The sequence below is a fragment of the Schistocerca nitens genome, chromosome 9 (assembly GCF_023898315.1).
Source record: "Schistocerca nitens isolate TAMUIC-IGC-003100 chromosome 9, iqSchNite1.1, whole genome shotgun sequence".
NCBI lineage: Eukaryota > Metazoa > Arthropoda > Insecta > Orthoptera > Acrididae > Schistocerca > Schistocerca nitens.
The window spans coordinates 55180975-55203792 of record NC_064622.1 but is presented as its reverse complement, the minus strand read 5'-3'; the positions used below and the strand labels follow the sequence as shown (position 1 = coordinate 55203792).

Here is a 22818-nt window from a genome sequence, read left to right as displayed (position 1 = left end):
TCTGGTGAGCAAGATGTATGAGGCAGGTGAAATACCCTCAGACGTCAAGAAGAATATAATAATTCCAATCCCAAAGAAAGCAGGTGTTGACAGATGTGAAAATTACCGAACTATCAGTTTAATAAGTCACAGCTGCAAAATACTAACACGAATTATTTACAGACGAATGGAAAAGCTGGTAGCAGCCGACCTCGGGGAAGATCAGTTTGGATTCCATAGAAATGCTGGAACATGTGAGGCAATACAGACCTTACGACTTATCTTAGAAGAAAGATTAAGGAAAGGCAAACCTACGTGTCTAGCATTTGTAGACTTAGAGAAAGCTTTTGACAATGTTGACTGGAATACTCTCTTTCAAATTCTAAAGGTGGCAGGGGTAAAATACAAGCAGCGAAAGGCTATTTACAATTTGTACAGAAACCATATGGCAGTTATAAGAGTCGAGGGGCATGAAAGGGAAGCAGTGGTTGGGAAAGGAGTGAGACAGGGTTGTAGCCTCTCCCCGATGTTATTCAATCTGTATATTGAGCAAGCAGTAAAGGAAACAAAAGAAAAATTCAGATAGGTATTAAAATTCAGGGAGAAGAAATAAAAACTTTGAGGTTCGCCGATGACATTGTAATTGCAAGATATAAGATGAACATCAACAAAAGCAAAACAAGGATAATGGAATGTAGTCGAATTAAGTCGGGTGATGCTGAGGGAATTAGATTAGGAAATGGAGACATTTAAAGTAGTAAAGGAGTTCTGCTATTTGGGGAGCAAAATAACTGATGATGGTCGAAGTAGAGAGGATATAAAATGTAGACTGGCAATGGCAAGGAAAGTGTTTCTGAAGAAGAGAAATTTGTCAACATCGAGTATAGATTTAAGTGTCAGGAAGTCGTTTCTGAAAGTATTTGTACGGAGTGTAGCTATGTATGGAAGTGAAACGTGGACAATAAATAGTTTGGACAAGAAGAGAATAGAAGCTTTCGAAATGTAGTGCTGAGTACACTAAGCAGATTCAGAAGGATGTAGGTTGCATTAGGTACTGGGAGATGAAGGAGCTTGCACAGGATAGATTACCATGGAGAGCTGCATCAAACCAGTCTCAGGACTGAAGACCACAACAACAAGAACAACAACAACAACAACAACAACAAAAAGGTATTTGGTCTCTTGTGTGAGAACACTAGTACAAAAAATATAAAGCCCTCATGCAAGCTCCACAATGTGTAACAGAAACAAAGCAATCTATAAAATGAAGATTAAGGAATATAAAACCTGTTACAGTAACACATTAGGGCAGAATAACAATTGGTTAACAACGCCACTATCTCCCATTTCTGCACAAGAACGGTCTTCACCACCCAGGATTTCAGGATTCTGCAATCAGCACAATCAATTGGTCACTGAGATTGTTGACCCAACTGTAATGTGGTCGGTGATTGAATCACACACCAGTATGTGACACGCAACCTCCATGAACAGTCAAGATGGTCTTTATCTGTTAGGAATGATCACATAACAACAAGATGATGATGAAGACAGAATTTCGATTCAAGCAACTGACAGATAATGCTGAGTCTGCTGGTAGCATTATATGATGTTTTAATATTTTAAAAAATTACCAGATGCCTCTTTTCTAGGAATACGTCCTTTATCCTCTAATCCCACAATGAAAGTGACTTATGGAAGATCCGAACTATAAAATCTAAACAAGATTGGAGATCGTCATCTGCTCTAGCATATTTTCTACACAATTGGCAATAACAACTAGGGACTAGCATGGTCCTCCCGTGGCTTAAGAAGTGGAGTCATTATTAATTCCACCCTAGGTCAGAATATTGAGCCTTTCTGTAGTTAACTAAAGAGAAACAGAAGGGGGATTACTTTGGAGTTTTTGGTTGCAGCATGTCATACTGGCTAAACACTACCTCAACAGCAGCATGATGAGCTACAATTATCATGGTAAGGTGATTATAGACTACTTCAGTCTTGGAATGAGAATTAATTCTCCTGCATTCTCTATAGGTCTGAAATGTACAACAAAACTCATGGATCATTTGTTTGGTTGTTTGTGGGAAGAGACCAAACTGCGAGGTCATCGGTCTCGTCGGATCAGGGAAGGAAGTCGGCCGTGCCCTTTCAAAGAAACCATCCCAGCATTTGCCTGGAGCGATTTAGGAAATCACAGAAAACCTAAATCAGGATGACTGGACGTGGGATTGAACCGTCGTCCTCCCGAACGCGAGTCCAGTGTGCTAACCACTGCGCCACCTCGTTCGGTGGATTATTTGTCATGGAATTATAACACCATAGTGTGCATTATTTCATTTGGTGTGACTGAGAATCCTGTTGTTCCAAATGGCAGCTAATGAATATTGTGTATTATTTATCAACAGCTTGTAAGGTGGCAGATTGAATGAATGTCAATTTCGCACCTTACATGAGAGATTTTTTGTGTCGTAATAAGTAGAGGAATATATCACCTGACATACTTCGGTGATAATGAGCAGATTTGCTTATCAAAATGTACAGTATGTAACGCAAAGGGATGACACTCAATTTGACAGTATTAACACACTGAACCCAAATCCTGCTTGTCAATGAGCAAAAGGTGAAAAAAGCTGCCGGAGAAAACGTTTTAGTTAGGGGGCAGACGAGAGTTGGGCCGTCACGGCCCGAGTACGACGGGATGGTTCTAAAAGGGGGTTGGTGAACCGTGGTGAGAGGGACAACGAATGCACCAGGTGATACATCGAGGAGAACAAGTAGCGGGCTGGCACTGCTTGCGATGGAGAAATTCTTTAGAAAAACGCGTTGGGGAATTTCCAGATGGGTTCAAACAGACAAGTGAAGCCGAACATGTGAAATGCTCGTGGTACACTCGTGATGTATGCGTGTACCTTTAGGTGTCAGGAGCAGGCACAAAGTGTCCGATTGGCTGAAAAACTCTGAAGGAGTAGAAAGGGGCGATATTTCGACGCAGTTTAAAGGTAGGCCCTTTGCGATTGGCAGAGGTAGTTTCCACAAGATGAAAGGAACGATCCCATTGGTTTGAAAAAGTTGTGACGTGAAGCATGAAAGGACACAGGTGGGGGACAGTTTGCTACGAAAGACACAAGACCGAAAATTTGGAGGACTCTCCTATGAACCAGCACCAAGTGTAAAACAGGGTGCATCACATTCTGTATGACGCCAAAAGAGGAATTTTATGTGAACACTGCATTCATTTTGGCTGACATTTAGCTAGAAAATAGCTTAAGACTCGTTGAGCTCCGATAGCGGAGAAACGAAACAGCCACGTAGTTAATTGTTCTTACGAGAACTGAGAGGGCATTGAAGTATACACGCTACACAATCTATGCACATGTATATCATTATATTTTCCAAACTAGGGATGAGGGCATGTTTTCTCGCCTAACGAGAAATATAGGACAGTCACAGCTGATAAATTCAGCAAAGATTTTGATAGCTTTTTATAGGATTTTCAGAGGGTGAGAGCAGCCATGCAGCCGACAGCACATCGCAGCTAGAAGGTAATTGCCACTGGCAGAGGCTTAAACTTGTTGGTTCACCAGCTTGTATCTACTGTGAACTCGAACAACCTTGAGTAATCTTTTGCTCATCTTGTCACAAAAACTAACCATCCTCCGTAGACTTGATTGTCTTCCTACATAGTACCAAACTTAGAACTGGATTTGTTGTAATATTGGCCAAATTCAGAGTAGTAGTAGTAGTAGTAGTAGTAGTAGTAGTAGTAAGAATAATCTTGTAGACAACCCTCTATTTAAATTTGATATTGTTGTGTTCAGGGTTATTTCTGCTAAACAGGACGTAATGTGTTACCTTGACAACTCTCCTGACATTGTCATGTCGCAATCTAATCTATGTAAATTCGTGTACTTCTTTGAAAATAATTCTGAAATTAAATTGTGTACAGCTAAACACCAATGTGCTCTGTCCTAGAATAAGGGTCCACTCCTAACCCCAGTCACTGGTTCTAGTGACACTAACGCACCCACAGGGTGTTTTTGCTGATGTCTGACAAAGAGTGGAGTGTCAGAAGCTTTCTTGCCAATTCAAATACTATAACACTAGATACTGGACAACTGATAAAAGCCAGAAATTATCATTTCTTACTCCAATGTTTGATCAAGGTTTTTGTCATATAAAGTCCAAAAGTTGCAAATTTTCTGCAGGTGGCTGCTCTGAAATTTTCTTAGCACCACGCATTTGTTTCTTATACCTGAGTCACACTGTATGTTCCACTGAAAAGACAAGCAGTGTTATTGGTGACCTGAAGATATCTGTATGGATCCATTAGTAGTGGTGTGCATAGCTGTATGTTCTCTCCATGCTCTAATACACTTAACTGGTTACACAATGGCCCATTTGCATCCATTTCAGCAGTTTCCATCATGGCTCTATATTTTGCATAAAATAAAAAAATAATAGAAATTGTCCACTGAAACGAAGGTCTACTTCCATTTCTCACCAAGCAAAATCAGTGAGTTCAATGATGGAGGTTGACCTTGTTGCAGTGTTCCTGTATTAAAGAGGCACGTTTAGTGAGTAGATGCTACCGTCAACTGCTCAACCCATGCCCAAGTGAATCAACAGACCTGCAGAGCACTAAATGAATTGGAAGGCCCCTAAAAAATTGTGTGGAGCTGGTAGATCAACGCTGAAAATGCTTCATTGACCAGTGGCTTTTATGACAGCAAATAACTAGAGACTACTGTTACCTGGAATGGTCTAGTGGTACCTGGAATTACATGTGGACTGACATGGAGAGGACCCATAGAAGCTGGCCGGAGTGGCCGTGCGGTTCTGGGCGCTACAGTCTGGAGCCGACGACCGCTATGGTTGCAGGTTTGAATCCTGCCTCGGGCATGGATGTGTGTGATGTCCTTAGGTTAGTTAGGTTTAATTAGTTCTAAGTTCTAGGCGACTGATGACCATAGCAGTTAAGTCGCATAGTGCTCAGAGCCATTTGAACCATTTGCCCCATAGAATCGGATGAGGTTTTTTAAACTATCTATACTGTGATGTAAGTTAGGGTCCCAGGTATTACACCCTGCAGCCATTTGCCGCGGAGGGGAGTGGGGGGAGGGGGAGGGGGAGGGGGAGGAGGAGGAGGAGGAGGAGATGGGGGGGAGGAGGGGGGGGGGGACACAGAGGGGGGTGCCTTCGTTTGCGAGTAATCGACAATTTCAGAATTTTGTGTTATGTTCTAGAGCCTTAAAACTGACAACAGTTCATATAACAACACTGCTCCATAGTGGTTGGGATAAGGGCCTTATTGCTGAAGGTTGCAAGTTCAAATATCTTCAGGTGCTTCGAAGTTGCTTTCATTTTTAAATAGTTGCCAAAATGACTCCGATCATTATTTTTATTCAATTAATTGGTTTAAAAGAATTTTTTTTGAAAATGCTAATCCTTTATCATCATTTTAATCACAACATTAAATTTTACATTTACGCTTTTTTTTCCCCTGTCATTTTTTTAATCTAGGATCTTTGTGCATGTGATTTTAAATATCTTTTTGATATTAATATAATAGAGGGAAACATTCCACATGGGAAAAATATATCTAAAAACAAAGATGATGTGACTTACCAAACGAAAGCGCTGGCAGGTCGATAGACACACAAACATACACACAAAATTCAAGCTTTCGCAACAAACTGTTGCCTCATCAGGAAAGAGGCAAGGAGAGGGAAAGACGAAAGGATGTGGGTTTTAATGGAGAGGGTAAGGAGTCATTCCAATCCCGGGAGCGGAAAGACTTACCTTGGTGGAAAAAAGGACGGGTATACACTCGCGCACACACACACATATACAGACACAAGCAGACACATTTAAAGACAAAGAGTTTGGGCAGAGATGTCAGTTGAGGCGGAAGTGCAGAGGCAAATATGTTGATGAATGACAGGTGAGGTATGAGTGGCGGCAACTTGAAATTAGCGGAGATTGAGGCCTGGTGGGTAACGGGAAGAGAGGATATATTGAAGAGCAAGTTCCCATCTCCGGAGTTCGGATAGGTTGGTGTTGGTGGGAAGTATCCAGATAACCTGGACGGTGTAACACGGTGCCAAGATGTGCTGGCCATGCACCAAGGCATGTTTAGCCACAGGGTGATCCTCATTACCAACAAACACTGTCTGCCTGTGTCCATTCATGCAAATGGACAGTTTGTTGCTGGTCATTCCCACATAGAATGCATCACAGTGTAGGCAGGTCAGTTGGTAAATCACGTGGGTGCTTTCACACGTGGCTCTGCCTTTGATCGTGTACACCTTCCGGGTTACAGGACTGGAGTAGGTGGTGGTGGGAGGGTGCATGGGACAGGTTTTACACCGGGGGCAGTTACAAGGATAGGAGCCAAAGGTTAGGGAAGGTGGTTTGGGGATTTCATAGGGATGAACTAACAGGTTACGAAGGTTAGGTGGACGGCGGAAAGACACTCTTGGTGGAGTGGGGAGGATTTCATGAAGGATGGATCTCATTTCAGGGCAGGATTTGAGGAAGTCGTATCCCTGCTGGAGAGCCACATTCAGAGTCTGGTCCAGTCCATGAAAGTATCCTGTCACAAGTGGGACACTTTTGTGGTTCTTCTGTGGGAGGTTCTGGGTTTGAGGGGATGAGGAAGTGGCTCTGGTTATTTGCTTCTGTACCAGGTCGGGAGGGTAGTTACGGGATGCGAAAGCTGTTGTCAGGTTGTTGGTGTAATGGTTCAGGGATTCCGGACTGGAGCAGATTCGTTTGCCACGAAGACCTAGGCTGTAGGGAAGGGACCGTTTGATGTGGAATGGGTGGCAGCTGTCATAATGCAGGTACTGTTGCTTGTTGGTGGGTTTGATGTGGACGGACGTGTGAAGCTGGCCATTGGACAGATGGAGGTCAACGTCAAGGAAAGTGGCGTGGGTTTGGAGTAGGACCAGGTGAATCTGATGGAACCAAAGGAGTTGAGGTTGGAGAGGAAATTCTGGAGTTCTTCTTCACTGTGAGTCCAGATCATGAAGATGTCATCAATAAATCTGTACCAAACTTTGGGTTGGCAGGCCTGGGTAACCAAGAAGGCTTCCTCTAGGCGATCCATGAATAGGTTGGCGTACGAGGGGGCCATCCTGGTACCCATGGCTGTTCCCTTTAATTGTTGGTATGTCTGGCCTTCAAAAGTGAAGAAGTTGTGGGTCAGGATGAAGCTGGCCAAGGTAATGAGGAAAGAGGTTTTAGGTAGGGTGGCAGGTGATCGGCGTGAAAGGAAATGCTCCATCGCAGTGAGGCCCTGGACGTGCGGAATATTTGTGTATAAGGAAGTGGCATCAATGGTTACAAGGATGGTTTCCGGGGGTAACAGATTGGGTAAGGATTCCAGGCGTTCGAGAAAGTGGTTGGTGTCTTTGATGAAGGATGGAAGACTGCATGTAATGGGTTGAAGGTGTTGATCTACGTAGGCAGAGATACGTTCTGTGGGGGCTTGGTAACCAGCTACAATGTGGCGGCCGGGATGATTGGGTTTGTGAATTTTAGGAAGAAGGTAGAAGGTAGGGGTGCGGGGTGTCGGTGGGGTCAGGAGGTTGATGGAGTCAGGTGAAAGGTTTTGCAGGGGGCCTACGGTTCTGAGGATTCCTTGAAGCTCCGCCTGGACATTGGGAATGGGATTACCTTGGCAAACTTTGTATGTGGTGTTGTCTGAAAGCTGACGCAGTCCCTCAGCCACATACTCCCGACAATCAAGTACCACGGTCATAGAACCCTTGTCCGCCGGAAGAATGACGATGGATCGGTCAGCCTTCAGATCACGGATAGCCTGGGCTTCAGCAGTGGTAATGTTGGGAGTAGGATTAAGGTTTTTTAAGAAGGATTGAGATGCAAGGCTGGAAGTCAGAAATTCCTGGAAGGTTTGGAGAGGGTGATTTTGAGGAAGAGGAGGTGGTCCCGCTGCGACGGAGGACGGAACTGTTCCAGGCAGGGTTCAATTTGGATAGTGTCCTGGGGAGTTGGATCATTAGGAGTAGGATTAGGATCATTTTTCTTCGTGGCAAGGTGATATTTCCAGCAGAGAGTACGGGAGTAGGACAGTAAATATTTGACGAGGGCTGTTTGTTTGAATCTGGGAGTGAGGCTGAAGGTGAGGCCTTTGGATAGGACAGAGGTTTCGGATTGGGAGAGAGGTTTGGAGGAAAGGTTAACTACTGAATTAGGGTGTTGTGGTTCCAGATTGTGTTGATTGGAATTTTGAGGTTTTGGAGGGAGTGGAGCTGGAAGTGGGAGATCCGTTCGGGTTATCTGGATACTTCCAACCAACACCAACCTATCCGAACTCCGGAGATGGGAACTTGCTCTTCAATATATCCTCTCTTCCAGTTACCCACCAGGCCTCAATCTCCGCTAATTTCAAGTTGCCGCCACTCATACCTCACCTGTCATTCATCAACATCTTTGCCTCTGCACTTCTGCCTCGACTGACATCTCTGCCCAAACTCTTTGTCTTTAAATATGCCTGCTTGTGTCTGTATATGTGTGGATGGATATGTGTGTGTGTGTGTGAGTGTATACCCGTCCTTTTTCCCCCCCAAGGTAAGTCTTTCCGCTCCCGGGATTGGAATGACTCCTTACCCTCTCCCTTGAAACCCACATCCTTTCGTCTTTCCCTCTCCTTCCCTCTTTCCTGATAAGGCAACAGTTTGTTGCGAAAGCTTGAATTTTGTGTGTATGTTTGTGTTTTTTTGTGTGTCTATCGACCTGCCAGCGCTTTCGTTTGGTAAGTCACATCATCTTTGTTTTTAGATATATTTTTCCCAGTGGAATGTTTCCCTCTATTATATTAATATCATTAATTTGAATCCAACAATTACGTTTGTTATTGTCACTGTTGCATTTTGAAATCTTTTCTGTTGTCTTATTTTCTCTTTGTGTTTTTGCCAGTAGTTTCACTTTGTATTCACCTTCTCCTTTTTACCGTAATCTGCTATACAATTTTATCCCGCCTATATATACTCAATAATACGTAACCCACTTCCAAACCATAACCAAAAAAATTTTTTTGCCGCTTTCAACACTACCGCTGCTATAAAATCCACTGTTTCTAGTTCACAAACAGTTCCTTTCACCTTTTAAACAACTTTTCAGCTATTTCTAATAACTTTCGCTTTATTTCCATTTCAGTTTTTCCCACATCACTGATAATTTTTAGCCGCTTCCCACAGGTTTTAACGTCATTATTTCTTCGTCAGACAATTGTTAGCCTCATTTTCATAATCTGCCACCACAAAACCACTCCTTTCAATACATTACACGCAGTTTTTTTCGAAATTTTCCCGAATTTCTCCGTCCTTTAACATGTTTTGGCGGCAACACAACCACCTAACCTTTGTGCACATCGTTGTCTACCAACCCAAGTCCAACATAGCCCGGCTGTAACCAACACCTTTTTGCCTTTTTCACACCAGATCTCCAGTTACTTTCCAGTTCACCTTTATCTCTCCCCATATATTTTTATTTTCATTTTCATTTCAACCTCATGTTACACTTTCCACCTTCTAATACCATGTCACCCTCACAACACCCCCACAACGACCCCATTAAGTTTTATTTACATTCCCTCCGCAAAAATGCCTTCGCCCTAGCCAGATTACGCTCCCATATTCTATTTTCTCAGGCTTGTCTAACATTTGGCATTACCCCCAAAGGCCTCACACTTAAAGTTCCCATCTCTGGTTGCAACCCTTCTTTCCATCAGTCCCGATACCAGTTCCAAACTGAACAGTCCATTGCCCTCACCCACCTAATCCTTCACCTACACATCAACTTAGCCAATGAACACACCCGTCAACTCCTATCCTTAATAAAAGTCCTTAATCTTTCCTCTCCCACATCCACACCGGCTGTTCAGAGCATCCTCCTACAGGCCAACCGCAAATTAGAACAGCATGCCACCCTCCACCTCAAAAAAACTATCCAATCTCCTGGTTTCCCACCTCCGGCAAGGCAACTCACTCACCCTTCACAACCTTTCCAGCAAACCTCAACCTCCTCTCATTGCACACAAACCCAGTCTCTCCCATCTACTCAATCTCCCACTTCCAGCTCCACTCCCTCCAAAACCTCAAAATTCCAATCAACACAATCTGGAACCACAACACCCTAATTCAGTAGTTAACCTTTCCTCTAAACCTCTCTCCCAATCCGAAACCTCTGTCCTATCCAAAGGCCTCACCTTCAGCCTCACTCCCAGATTCAAACAAACAGCCCTCGTCAAATATTTACTGTCCTACTCTCGTACTCTCTGCTGGAAATATCACCTTGCCACGAAGAAAAATGATCCTAATCCTACTCCTAACGATCCAACTCCCCAGGACACTATCCAAATTGAACCCTGCCTGGAACAGTTCCGTCCTCTGTCGCAGCGGGACCACCTCCTCTTCCTCAAAATCACCCTCTCCAAACCTTCCAGGAATTTCTGACTTCCAGCCTTGCATCTCAATCCTTCTTAAAAAACCTTAATCCTACTCCCAACATTACCACTGCTGAAGCCCAGGCTATCCGTGATCTGAAGGCTGACCGATCCATCGTCATTCTTCCGGCGGACAAGGGTTCTATGACCGTGGTACTTGATCGTCGGGAGTATGTGGCTGAGGGACTGCGTCAGCTTTCAGACAACACCACATACAAAGTTTGCCAAGGTAATCCCATTCCCAATGTCCAGGCGGAGCTTCAAGGAATCCTCAGAACCGTAGGCCCCCTGCAAAACCTTTCACCTGACTCCATCAACCTCCTGACCCCACCGACACCCCGCACCCCTACCTTCTACCTTCTTCCTAAAATTCACAAACCCAATCATCCCGGCCGCCACATTGTAGCTGGTTACCAAGCCCCCACAGAACGTATCTCTGCCTACGTAGATCAACACCTTCAACCCATTACATGCAGTCTTCCATCCTTCATCAAAGACACCAACCACTTTCTCGAACGCCTGGAATCCTTACCCAATCTGTTACCCCCGGAAACCATCCTTGTAAACATTGATGCCACTTCCTTATACACAAATATTCCGCACGTCCAGGGCCTCACTGCGATGGAGCATTACCTTTCACGCCGATCACCTGCCACCCTACCTAAAACCTCTTTCCTCATTACCTTGGCCAGCTTCATCCTAACCCACAACATCTTCACTTTTGAAGGCCAGACATACCAACAATTAAAGGGAACAGCCATGGGTACCAGGATCGCTCCCTCGTATGCTAACCTATTCATGGGTCGCCTAGAGGAAGCCTTCTTGGTTACCCAGGCCTGCCAACCCAAAGTTTGGTACAGATTTATTGATGACATCTTCATGATCTGGACTCACAGTGAAGAAGAACTCCAGAATTTCCTCTCCAACCTCAACTCCTTTGGTTCCATCAGATTCACCTGGTCCTACTCCAAATCCCACGCCACTTTCCTTGACGTTGACCTCCATCTGTCCAATGGCCAGCTTCACACGTCCGTCCACATCAAACCCACCAACAAGCAACAGTACCTGCATTATGACAGCTGCCACCCATTCCACATCAAACGGTCCCTTCCCTACAGCCTAGGTCTTCGTGGCAAACGAATCTGCTCCAGTCCGGAATCCCTGAACCATTACACCAACAACCTGACAACAGCTTTCGCATCCCGTAACTACCCTCCCGACCTGGTACAGAAGCAAATAACCAGAGCCACTTCCTCATCCCCTCAAACCCAGAACCTCCCACAGAAGAACCACAAAAGTGTCCCACTTGTGACAGGATACTTTCCGGGACTGGACCAGACTCTGAATGTGGCTCTCCAGCAGGGATACGACTTCCTCAAATCTTGCCCTGAAATGAGATCCATCCTTCATGAAATCCTCCCCACTCCACCAAGAGTGTCTTTCCGCCGTCCACCTAACCTTCGTAACCTGTTAGTTCATCCCTATGAAATCCCCAAACCACCTTCCCTAACCTTTGGCTCCTATCCTTGTAACCGCCCCCGGTGTAAAACCTGTCCCATGCACCCTCCCACCACCACCTACTCCAGTCCTGTAACCCGGAAGGTGTACACGATCAAAGGCAGAGCCACGTGTGAAAGCACCCACGTGACTTACCAACTGACCTGCCTACACTGTGATGCATTCTATGCGGGAATGACCAGCAACAAACTGTCCACTTGCATGAATGGACACAGGCAGACAGTGTTTGTTGGTAATGAGGATCACCCTGTGGCTAAACATGCCTTGGTGCACGGCCAGCACATCTTGGCACAGTGTTACACCATCCGGGTTATCTGGATACTTCCCACCAACACCAACCTATCCGAACTCCGGAGATGGGAACTTGCTCTTCAATATATCCTCTCTTCCCGTTACCCACCAGGCCTCAATCTCCGCTAATTTCAAGTTGCCGCCACTCATACCTCACCTGTCATTCATCAACATCTTTGCCTCTACACTTCTGCCTCGACTGACATCTCTGCCCAAACTCTTTGTCTTTAAATATGCCTGCTTGTGTCTGTATATGTGTGGATGGATATGTGTGTGTGTGCGAGTGTATACCCGTCCTTTTTTCCCCCAAGGTAAGTCTTTCCGCTCCCAGGATTGGAATGACTCCTTACCCTCTCCCTTAAAACCCACATCCTTTTGTCTTTCCCTCTCCTTCCCTCTTTCGTGATGAGGCAACAGTTTGTTGCGAAAGCTTGAATTTTGTGTGTATGTTTGTGTTTGTTTGTGTGTCTATCGACCTGCCAGCGCTTTCGTTTGGTAAATCACATCATCTTTGTTTTTAGATATATAAATATCTTTTTGTTTTGATATAAATATAATAGAAGGAAACATTCCACGTGGGAAAAAATATATCTAAAAACAAAGATGATGTGACTTACCAAACGAAAGCGCTGGCACGTCGATAGACACACAAACAAACACAAACATACACACAAAATTCTAGCTTTCGCAACCAACGGTTGCCTCGTCAGGAAAGAGGGAAGGAGAGGGAAAGACGAAAGGATTTGGGTTTTAAGGGAGAGGGGAAGGAGTCATTCCAATCCCGGGAGCGGAAAGACTTACCTTAGGGGGAAAAAAGGATGGGTATACACTCGCGCACACACACACACACACACACACACACACACACACACACACACACACATATGGTGTGTCTGTATATGTGTGGATGGATATGTGTGTGTGTGCGCGAGTGTATACCCGTCCTTTTTTCCCCCTAAGGTGAGTCTTTCCGCTCCCGGGATTGGAATGACTCCTTACCCTCTGCCTTAAAACCCAAATCCTTTCGTCTTTCCCTCTCCTTCCCTCTTTCCTGACGAGGCAACCGTTGGTTGCGAAAGCTAGAATTTTGTGTGTATGTTTGTGTTTGTTTGTGTGTCTATCGACGTGCCAGCGCTTTCGTTTGGTAAGTCACATCATCTTTGTTTTTAGATATCTTTTTGTTTTGATTTAGATATAATTTCTTTCCTTTGATCATCTTATATTTCTGACTACTTTACTGCATTCATTATTTGTACCCCTCATTTGGAGCATTTATTTATACTCCCTTCTTTCGTTTAAATCTTCATTTGTTATTTATCCATAGTGCAAAGCAATTTACATTTTAAATGTCTGTATGAGGATTACCATCCAAAAATTTGCATCTTGTCAACCAATATAAACATATTATTTTGCCATTTGTTTTTTAACCAACAGATCAGCACTCTTCAAACATTTAAATACAGTGATAGATAGATAAAAACAATTAAAACCACATGCATGATTCCAAATCAGAGAAGAATGATAGGAAGAAGAAATAAGATCAGATGACGAAGTTAACATAAGGTGATTGAATAGATAAAAAATTTACTCACCAAGTGGAGGCAGGGAAACAACGATGTAAAGGTATTACAGTTTACTAGTTTTGGAGCCAGTGGCCCCATCATCTGCCAAAAGAGTCGATGGGGAAGGTAGAGGAGTGAAGGAAGGGAAAGGACTGGTGTGGTTTACGAGACTTTGATAGGATGAGACAGAAAAACTGATCATCCTTTCCTTCTCATCCTGTTTAGTAAGTCCGCCCTGACCCAGGGTTCTGGGTGACATTTCCAAACTCTAGCGCTTTTCCTAAACCTCACCAATCCTTTTCCTTCACCCCTCTTTCTTCCCCTCGAACCTTCTGTCAGAATAAGGAGCCACTGGCTCCAAAAGCTAGGGAACTGTAATACCTTTATATGTGTTCTCCTGCTGCCAGTGGTGAGTAGTTTTTTTATTTATCCAATTACTTATATTTTAAATGATTTAAATTTAATATAATGATTAAACTGATATGACAAAGGATTAGAAATTAATAAAAAAATACATTTGATCTAAATAATTGGACAAAATGATTAAAGTCACTTTGGTTACTAAATAACAACAATAACAATAATAATTAATATTACTATTATTTAAGCACCTAATGAGATTTGAATCCACTGTGAAACAATGCCATTAGATGTAATAATGTCAATTTTAAGACTAATTTATGAAATTTTTTTTCCATCACTTACTAAGAAATGAGGATCCACCTGGGTAAATGGCTGCAGGGTGGGATACCTGGGATACTAACCTACATCACTGTACAGATTGTTTCCAGAAGTAGATCCCATCCCTGGGGACATCTCCTTCTGAGAGGGGAAAATAGCATGTAATGTGGTGGTAAGGGCGACAAGATGAATTGATGTGTGTCACTGAATAACATCTACATACATCACAGCTAAGACGCATAGCACAAGGGTTTCAAAACCTGTCTCTCGGAGATGGACAAAGATATTCCTTGAGCTAGGAGTTTCAGCTTCTCCAAATGAGCTCTGAACCCTTTAAGTTCTACATTACATCTACATGCATAGACCGCAAGCTACCATATGGTGTGTCACAGAGGGGTACCTTGTACCACCACTAGTCATTTCCCTTCCTGTTCCACTTAACTGCAGCAAGGAAAAAAATGACTGTCTACATGTCTCTGTATGAGCCGTTATTCCTTGTACCTTTGTGATGGTTACGCAAAATGAATGCAGGTGGCAGTAGAACTGTTCAGTAGTCAGCTTCAAATGCAGTTTCTCTAAATTTTCTAAATGGTGTTCCTTGAATAGAAGTTTGCCTTTCCTCCAGGGATTCCCACTTGAGTTCCTGAAGCATTTATGTAACACTTGCACGTTGTTTGAACCTACTGGTATCAAATCTAGCAGCCCGCCTTTGAACTGCTTTGATACCTTCCCTTGATTCAAAGTGGTACCGATCCCAAACACTTGAGCAGTACTCAAGAATATTTTGCAATAGTGTCCTGCATGTGTTTTCTTTTAGAGCTGAACCACACTCTCCAAAAATTTTCCGAAGGAACCAAAGTCTATGTGACTACGTCAAGCAGGACACTACTAATGCTGTATCTGAACATTATGGGTTAGTTTTTCCTACTCATCCACATTAACTTACATTTTTCTACATTTAGAGCGAGCTGCATCATCTTGTATCCTCCTACAGTCGCTCAACTTCCATCACATTACTGAACACCATAATATCAATGAGCAAACAATGAGACTGCTGCCCACTCTGCCTGCCAGATCCTTTATGTATATAGTGAATAATAGCAGTCCTATCACACTTCCTGGGGCACTCCTGACAATACCCTTGTCTCTGATGAACAGTCACCGTTGAGGACAACACACTAGGTTCTATTACTTAAGAAGTCTGGGTCACTCGTATATCTGGGAACCTATTCCATATGCTCGTACTTCTGTTAGCAGTCTGCAATGTTGCACCATGTCAAATGCCTTCTGGAAATCTAGAAATAAGGAACCTGTCAGTTGCCCTACATTCCATAGTTTGCAGCACACAATAAGAGAAAAGAGCAAGCTGAGTTTCGCACAAGCCACGCTTTCTAAAACCAGGCCGATTCATGGACATAGGTTACTTGGTCTCAAGAAAATTGATTGTGTCTGTAATGAGAATATGTTCAAAGATCCTGCAGCAAAGCAATGTTAGGTGTATTGATCTGCAATTTTGTTCTTCTTACAACTACAAACAGGAGTCACCTGCAGTTTTCTGCAATCACTTTGGACTTTGCACTGGGCGAGAGCTTTTTGACAAATGCAAGCTAGGTATGGGCCAATACTGAAGAGTACTCTCTGTAAAAACAAACTGGAATTCCATCTGGACCTGGTGACTTATTTGTTTTCAGCTCTTTCAGTTGTTTCTCTACACCAAGAATGCTTATTACTATGTCGTCCATACAGGAGGCTGTTTGTTGGCCAAGTGACAGTATGTCTGTCTAGTTCTCCTGGATGAACGATTTCTTAAATGTGAAATTTAAAACTTTGGCTTTTGTTTTACTAACTTCTACTACCACAGCAGATTGGTCAACAAGTGATTGGATGGAAGCCTCTGGCACACTTATCAATTTTACACAGGACCTGAATTTTCTCGGCCTCTCAGCTGGCTCCTCTGTTAAGGTATGATGGTGGTGGTAGTTGTATGCTTCACGCACAGGTATTTTCACTTCTATTAACCTTAATTTGTCACTTGTGCGTCCTCTTTTGAACCGAGGGTGCAACAGCTTCTGCTTCCTCAGCATTTTCCAAATTTCATTGTTAAGCCATGCTGGGTCTTTTCTGTCCTTAACCAATTAACCAGGTGCATAATTCTCCAGCTCATGATTTACAATCTCTAACTTTGGCTGCAATTCCTCTACATCCATCTTACTGGAACAAAGTGATGTCAGTTCACTCTCTCATGTGAGGTGCTAACAACTGCTTATCTGCTCTTTCTAGCAGAAACACTCTCCTAAGCTTCTATACTGATTTATTAACTTTTGTAACCAAAGTTGCTATAATGACATCACGATCACTAATCCCTGTTTCTACACTAACGTTGTCGATAAGGTCCAGCTATTTGTTCACCCTTGCTTTGCAACTTGGCGATATCTCAGAGTCACTGGAGGCATGCTAAATGAACTTGGTGGCTTTTTTTAGGTTGATGGCTTCCATTTCCAAGCCTTCAGTTTCGACATTTAAGTTTTAGTCTCAGACACATTCCCTTATAATTTCTGGCCTTTTATTCTGTTCTTTCCCTTTTTGTGGAGATGCAGATAAGTTTAAAAAACAAACCAATGCTACAGAGGTTTTTGTTTATCTGGGACAGCATCACAATATTAAACTTAGAAGCTGTCCTGATGATTTCACTGACAACTGTATGCTAATTGGAGTGTGCCACTTAGTAGATACAATTGTAAGAGCAAGTGTTAGTTTATGCATTTGCTGCACTCATCTGTGTTGATATACTAACATTGGATGGTTGGTTGGTTAGTTTGGGGGGAGGTGAACCAAACAGAGAGGTCGTCGGTCCCACTGGATTAGGAAAGGAGTGGGAAGAAATTCGGCTGTGCCCTTTGGAACCATTCCAGCATTTGCCTGGAGCAATTTAGGGAAATCACAGAAAACCTAAATCAGGATGGGCATCCTCCCAAAAGCGAGTCCAGTTTGGTAACCACTGCGCCACCTCACTCTGAACACTAACATTAAATACCTCACAAATACAAGAGGCTTTACATAATTTTTTTTGCCTCCATCAAAAGTACACATTTTTCTCGATTTTTCTTAGCATAGATGCGACAATCTTGGTCCCATGGGGGTTGTTTCTTTAGAGACTTTAGTCCATTTATAACATATACTTTAACTCACCACGTTAACATGCTACAGTTACAAGTGCATTAGGTGTTAGATTGTGTACTTCTAAAAACTGTGTATTTAAGAGAAACTTTCATAAATACACTTACTTCATAATGAACATTATTTATCTAATAAGTATGTGATGCATGATCAGGAATCAGATCACAAAGCAAAAATTATAATGGATGGTGTGTCTTGTAACAGCCTTCATGTCACTATGTGGCATCTTTCACCAATTAAGTAAGTGGTCTCTGTAAATATAAATGAAACAGGATTACATGTATTTCTGTGGAGAAGAAATCTAGACAAGTCTGCATATTAAGCTGTCACAGATATCAGCAATGCATGCAGTGTCTCCAGGACATTGTGCATTGAGGTCAATATAGGCACTGCCTGGGGAGGAGCGTGGGTGGAAAGGAGGTGGAGGTGGAAGGAAGTGTATGAGAGAGAAATAGAGAGAGAGAAGGACTGTGTAGGTGTGCTGGCAGACTAGAAGTGTCGAGTATGGTACTGGAGTGGGAGCAGTGAAGGGGATAAGCAGGTGGAGGACACTGTCTAGTGAAGGTTGAGTCCAGGGAGCTTACAGGAATGGAGGATATGTTTTAGGGAGAGTTCCCACTGGCAAAATTCAAAAAAGCTTGTGCTGATAGGAAGAAATCCAGGTGGCACAGGCTGTGAAGCAGTCATTAAAGTGAAGCACACTGTGTTTTGCAGCATTTTTAGTAACTGGGTGGTTCAGCTGTCTCTTGGCCACAGTCTGGAAATGCCCGTTCATGTGGATAGACAGCTAGTTAGTTGTCATGCCTTTGTAGGATGCGGCACAGTGGTTGCAGCTAGGTTTGTAGAATGCATGGCTGCTATCCAAGGTGATCCTGCCTTTGATGGGTAGTAGATGCCTGAGACTGGACTGGAGTACATGGTAGTGGGAGGATATATGGGACAGGTTTTGCAGCTAGGTCTGTTGCCAGGATATGACACACAAGGCATAGGGGTGAAGGCAAGGTTGACTAGGGACCGACAAGGATATTGCATGGGTTAGGTATTTGGCTGAATACCATTGTGGGAGGGTTGGAGAGGATATGTATCATTTCAGGACATGATGAGAGGTAGTCTACACTCTGGTGGAAAATGTGATTCAGTTGCTCTAGTCCTGGGAGGTACTGAGTCACAAGAGGATTTCTATGAGGGGGATGGTAGGTGACTGGTGAGACAAGGCACTGGGATCTGTTTCTGGATAAGGCTGGGAGTGTAAATTAGGTCTGTGAAGATCTGATTGAGACATTTAGCATATTTTGAGAGGGTCTGCTCACTGTTACACATGTGATGACCATGGGAGGCTTGTATGGAAGGGATTTTTTGGTGTGAAGTGGTTGGCAGTTTTCAAAGAGGAGGCATTGTAGATGATTGGTACATTTGACATGGATGTAGGTACTGAGGAAGCCATCCTTGAAGTGGAGGTCAACAGCGAGGAATGGCTGAGGAGGACCAGGTGAAGCAAATGGGGGGAAAGGTGTTATGGTTCTGGAGGAATATGGGCAGAATATCCACATCCTCAGTCCAGATCATGAAGATGTCATTGATTTATCTGAACCAGATGAGTTTGTGATTCTTGTTGGTTAGAAAGATTTCCATTAGAATGCCCATGAATAGGTACACATAAGATAGTGCCATGTGGGTGCCCATTGCCATATCACAGATTTTTTTGTGAGTGATACCTTCAGAGGAGACATAGCAATGGGTGACGATGTAATTGGTCACGGTGAGCAGTATGGAGGTTTTTTGTCTGGAGTAGGTCGAGGGCTCAGAAAATGTAGTGTCCAACAGTGGCACACCATTGGCATTGAGGATGTTAATGTAGATAACTATGGCATTGACAGTGACATGCTGTGCACTGGGTGGAGAAGGAACAGGAACTGTGAAGGGTCGGTGGAGGGAATATTGGTGTTCCGCCTGGAGGGCAGGTTATGGGTAATAAGCTGAAGGTGTTGTTGGTCCACAATTCTCTCTCTCTCTCTCTCTCTCTCTCTCTCTCTCTCTCTCTGTGTGTGTGTGTGTGTGTGTGTGTGTGTGTGTGTGTGTGTGTGTGTGTGTTTGAACAGTAACCATCCACAATGAGGCATCCTGGGTGGTTGGCTTTATCTACTTTAGGAAATATGTAGAATGGAGCAGCGTGGGGAATGGTGGGGTTGAGGAGAGAGAGAGATACTCTGGGGAGATGTTCTGGGTTGTACTTCCAGTTTTGAGGATGGACTGCTCGACATACGGGATTTCTGGAACGGGGTCACTATGGCAGGTTTTGTAAGTGGCCATATCAGACAGCTGGCAGAGTCCTTCAGCCATGTAATCCCTGCAGTTCATAGACACATCACTAGAGTCTGTGTTGTCAGGTAGGATTATAAGACTGAAATCAGTTTTCAGGTGGTGTACTGCAGTTCTTCCTGCAAAGGTGAGATTTTTTACATGTTGAGGGAGTTGGAGAATGACAGTGAGGCAAGGTTTAAGCTTAAGAAATTCTGGAAAGCTAACATAGGGTAATTTGGGAGCAGTGAGGATGGATCACAATTGGCTGGAGGAGTCAGGTAGAACTTTGGATTGAGTCTGATTGGTAGGGTTAGTGGTGCATAAGTATTTCCACTGTAGGGATTAGGAGAAGAAGAGATGGGCTTTAACAAGATCAGCGTGACTGAATTTGGGAGAGTGGGAGAAAGGTAAGGCCTACGGAAAGGACTGATACTTCTGCGGGACTGAGGGTTTTGAAGGACAGATTTATGACTGTTACAGGTCTGGGTCCTTTAGGGTGGTGGCAGGGAATTTCTGTGTGTGTGTGTGTGTGTGTGTGTGTGTGTGTGTGTGTGTGTGGAGGAGGGGGGCAGGAGGAGGGGATTGCAGTGGCATTGGATAGTGGTACACCAAGTATGAACATGTTGGAGAGTTTTTTGAGATAGCATTTTGGATTCTGCTCTACTTCCTCGTGCGCAAGAGTTTCAATATGGGAGATGGTGTTCTCTATCTGCATGTCTGCACAAACAGTGGTCAAGAGACAGCTGGACCATCCAGTAGCTGAATACACTGCCAACATAATGTGCTTCACTTTAATGAGTGCTTCACCACCTGTACTATCTGGATTCTTCCAACCGACACTATGTTTTCTGAAATGAGCAAGTGGCAAGTCTCCCTACAATATATCCTTCATTCCTGCAACACCCCTCCCAGTCTAAATCTTCACTAGTCCTACTACACACATTTTCTATCTTGCTGATGCACCAACACAGACCTACCCCCCCCCCCCCCCCCACGCACTTGGCAGCCCCATCCTCTTCCCAACACTACCCTGCTGCTCCCACAGGTAGCACTGTCCTCTCATCACCCCCACTCTCTTACTCTGCAATCCCTTCCTCTTCCCAAACACACATCCATTCTTTAGCTGCATTACCCACCCCCAACCAGACTGATGCTCACTTCTGATGCCGACGCAGTCAGGCTGTGTGCGTGTGCGTGTGGGATGTGCTTGTGCGAATGTGTGTGGGTGTCCACTTCGGAAGAAGTCCATCCAAAAGCTGAACTATTTCTAGCATTCTTTTTCATTTTGACTGTCTGCAACTTGTTATGTGGTGAGTAGCCATCTATCATTTTCATACTGTAGTTGTTCTGACATTCTTGTTCAGTACACATGTGGGCTCAACATGTCATTTTCACGTTTGCTTCAATGTGTTTCAGTTCTGACAAGTAGTGGTGTATTAACAAAAGTTTCCTAGAGAAGACCTACAAAACTGTCAATGATAAGTTCAACCTACCCTGTTTAGGATGTCATAGACATACTGACAATTGTCAGTTATGCAACGTTCTGGAGAGATTAACTTCTTTCCAAGTCTTTTCCCATCTTCTCCTGGGGGCATCAGTGTCAAAGTCTTGGCACGTAAGCCTTCATACTCCAGTCTCCCTTTTGTGAGCAATTTATACACTCCTGAATATGGGAGGAGATTAAAGTCTCCTGTGATTATCAATGGCCAATACTGTGGACCACCAAATCTGGAACATAAAAGAACTAGATGATGTCAAGGGAAACTCCTGTTTACTTACCTGCTTCTCTTAGGAGTTAACACTTGTTAGACTATTTCAGTTCTAGTGAACTACTGAGCAAAAATAACGACCGCAACCACATAAAACACTAACTTACAAATGAAGAATTTGAGAAGCTTAATGCAAGATGAAAATTTAATACTGCAAAAAATTGCATATTTTTCATTATATTTTATTTACTTGTGATATCTTTTCATCACAAATATTTATTCAAGAACTGCTGGCATAGCACTGATTCAATGTCTTGTTTATCAACAACTGCTAGCACAGATTTTGCCAAAAGTTAGTCAAAAACGTTCTTAATGTCTACGAATTTCAGACAATGTAGTAACTCAGACTATGATTTTGTTCACATCAAGCTGAGCTATACCAACCTCTACAGTCAACTTTTCACCTCACTCTAATTCAAATCTAATGTTTTTCCCTATACAGTTAGGGAAAAACAATACAGAGAGAAAGCTGACATGTCTGAAGTTTGTTCTCCTTAGGTATAACAACAGCACTGGCTCAGTTTTGGGGCACTAACTTACAAGGTGTGTTCAAAAAATTCTGGAACATGGTGTGTTGGAACGAAATGCGGTTGGCATCCCTGCATATGCCTGTGTTTCGTGTGTAACTGCCGGAAGTTTCATTGTTGAATCTCTGTTAGTTATTGTTAAGTGCTGTATTGAGTAGAACATTGTGTTGCACAATTTGCGAATTTCGAGATAGCAGAGTTAGAGGAGCAATGCTTCTGGATTAAGTTTTGCATGAAACTCATGAAAAGCTTTACGTACACACACTGAATGATGCAGAAAGCCTACATTGACAAGTGCTTAAGCCATGCTAGGTGTTATGAATGGTTTACACAGTTTAAAAACAGCCACACGGTAGTTAACGATGACCCTTATTCAGGAAGCCCATTGACGCCTATCGACAACGCCCATGTCAGGGATGTCAACAAATCTGTGCCTGCCAATCAAAAATTGACTGTTCAAAAGATTGCAAAAGAATGTAACATTTCAGTTGGATCATGTCATGAAATCCTGACACAGCATCTTGGAATTCATATGTTGCCAC

At 43.4% G+C, this 22818-nt stretch overlaps 1 protein-coding gene across 3 annotated transcripts in view; it reads right to left on the bottom strand.

The window, feature by feature from the left end:
* Nucleotides 1–22818, bottom strand: part of LOC126203342 (protein angel homolog 2) — a 184639-nt gene that overhangs the window by 50598 nt on the left and 111223 nt on the right. For all 3 annotated transcript variants that reach the window (XM_049937628.1, XM_049937629.1, XM_049937627.1), the window contains one exon: nt 21474–21708. In XM_049937628.1, the coding sequence (XP_049793585.1) occupies nt 21474–21708 (235 nt within the window). The remainder of the gene's footprint in view (nt 1–21473; nt 21709–22818) is intronic.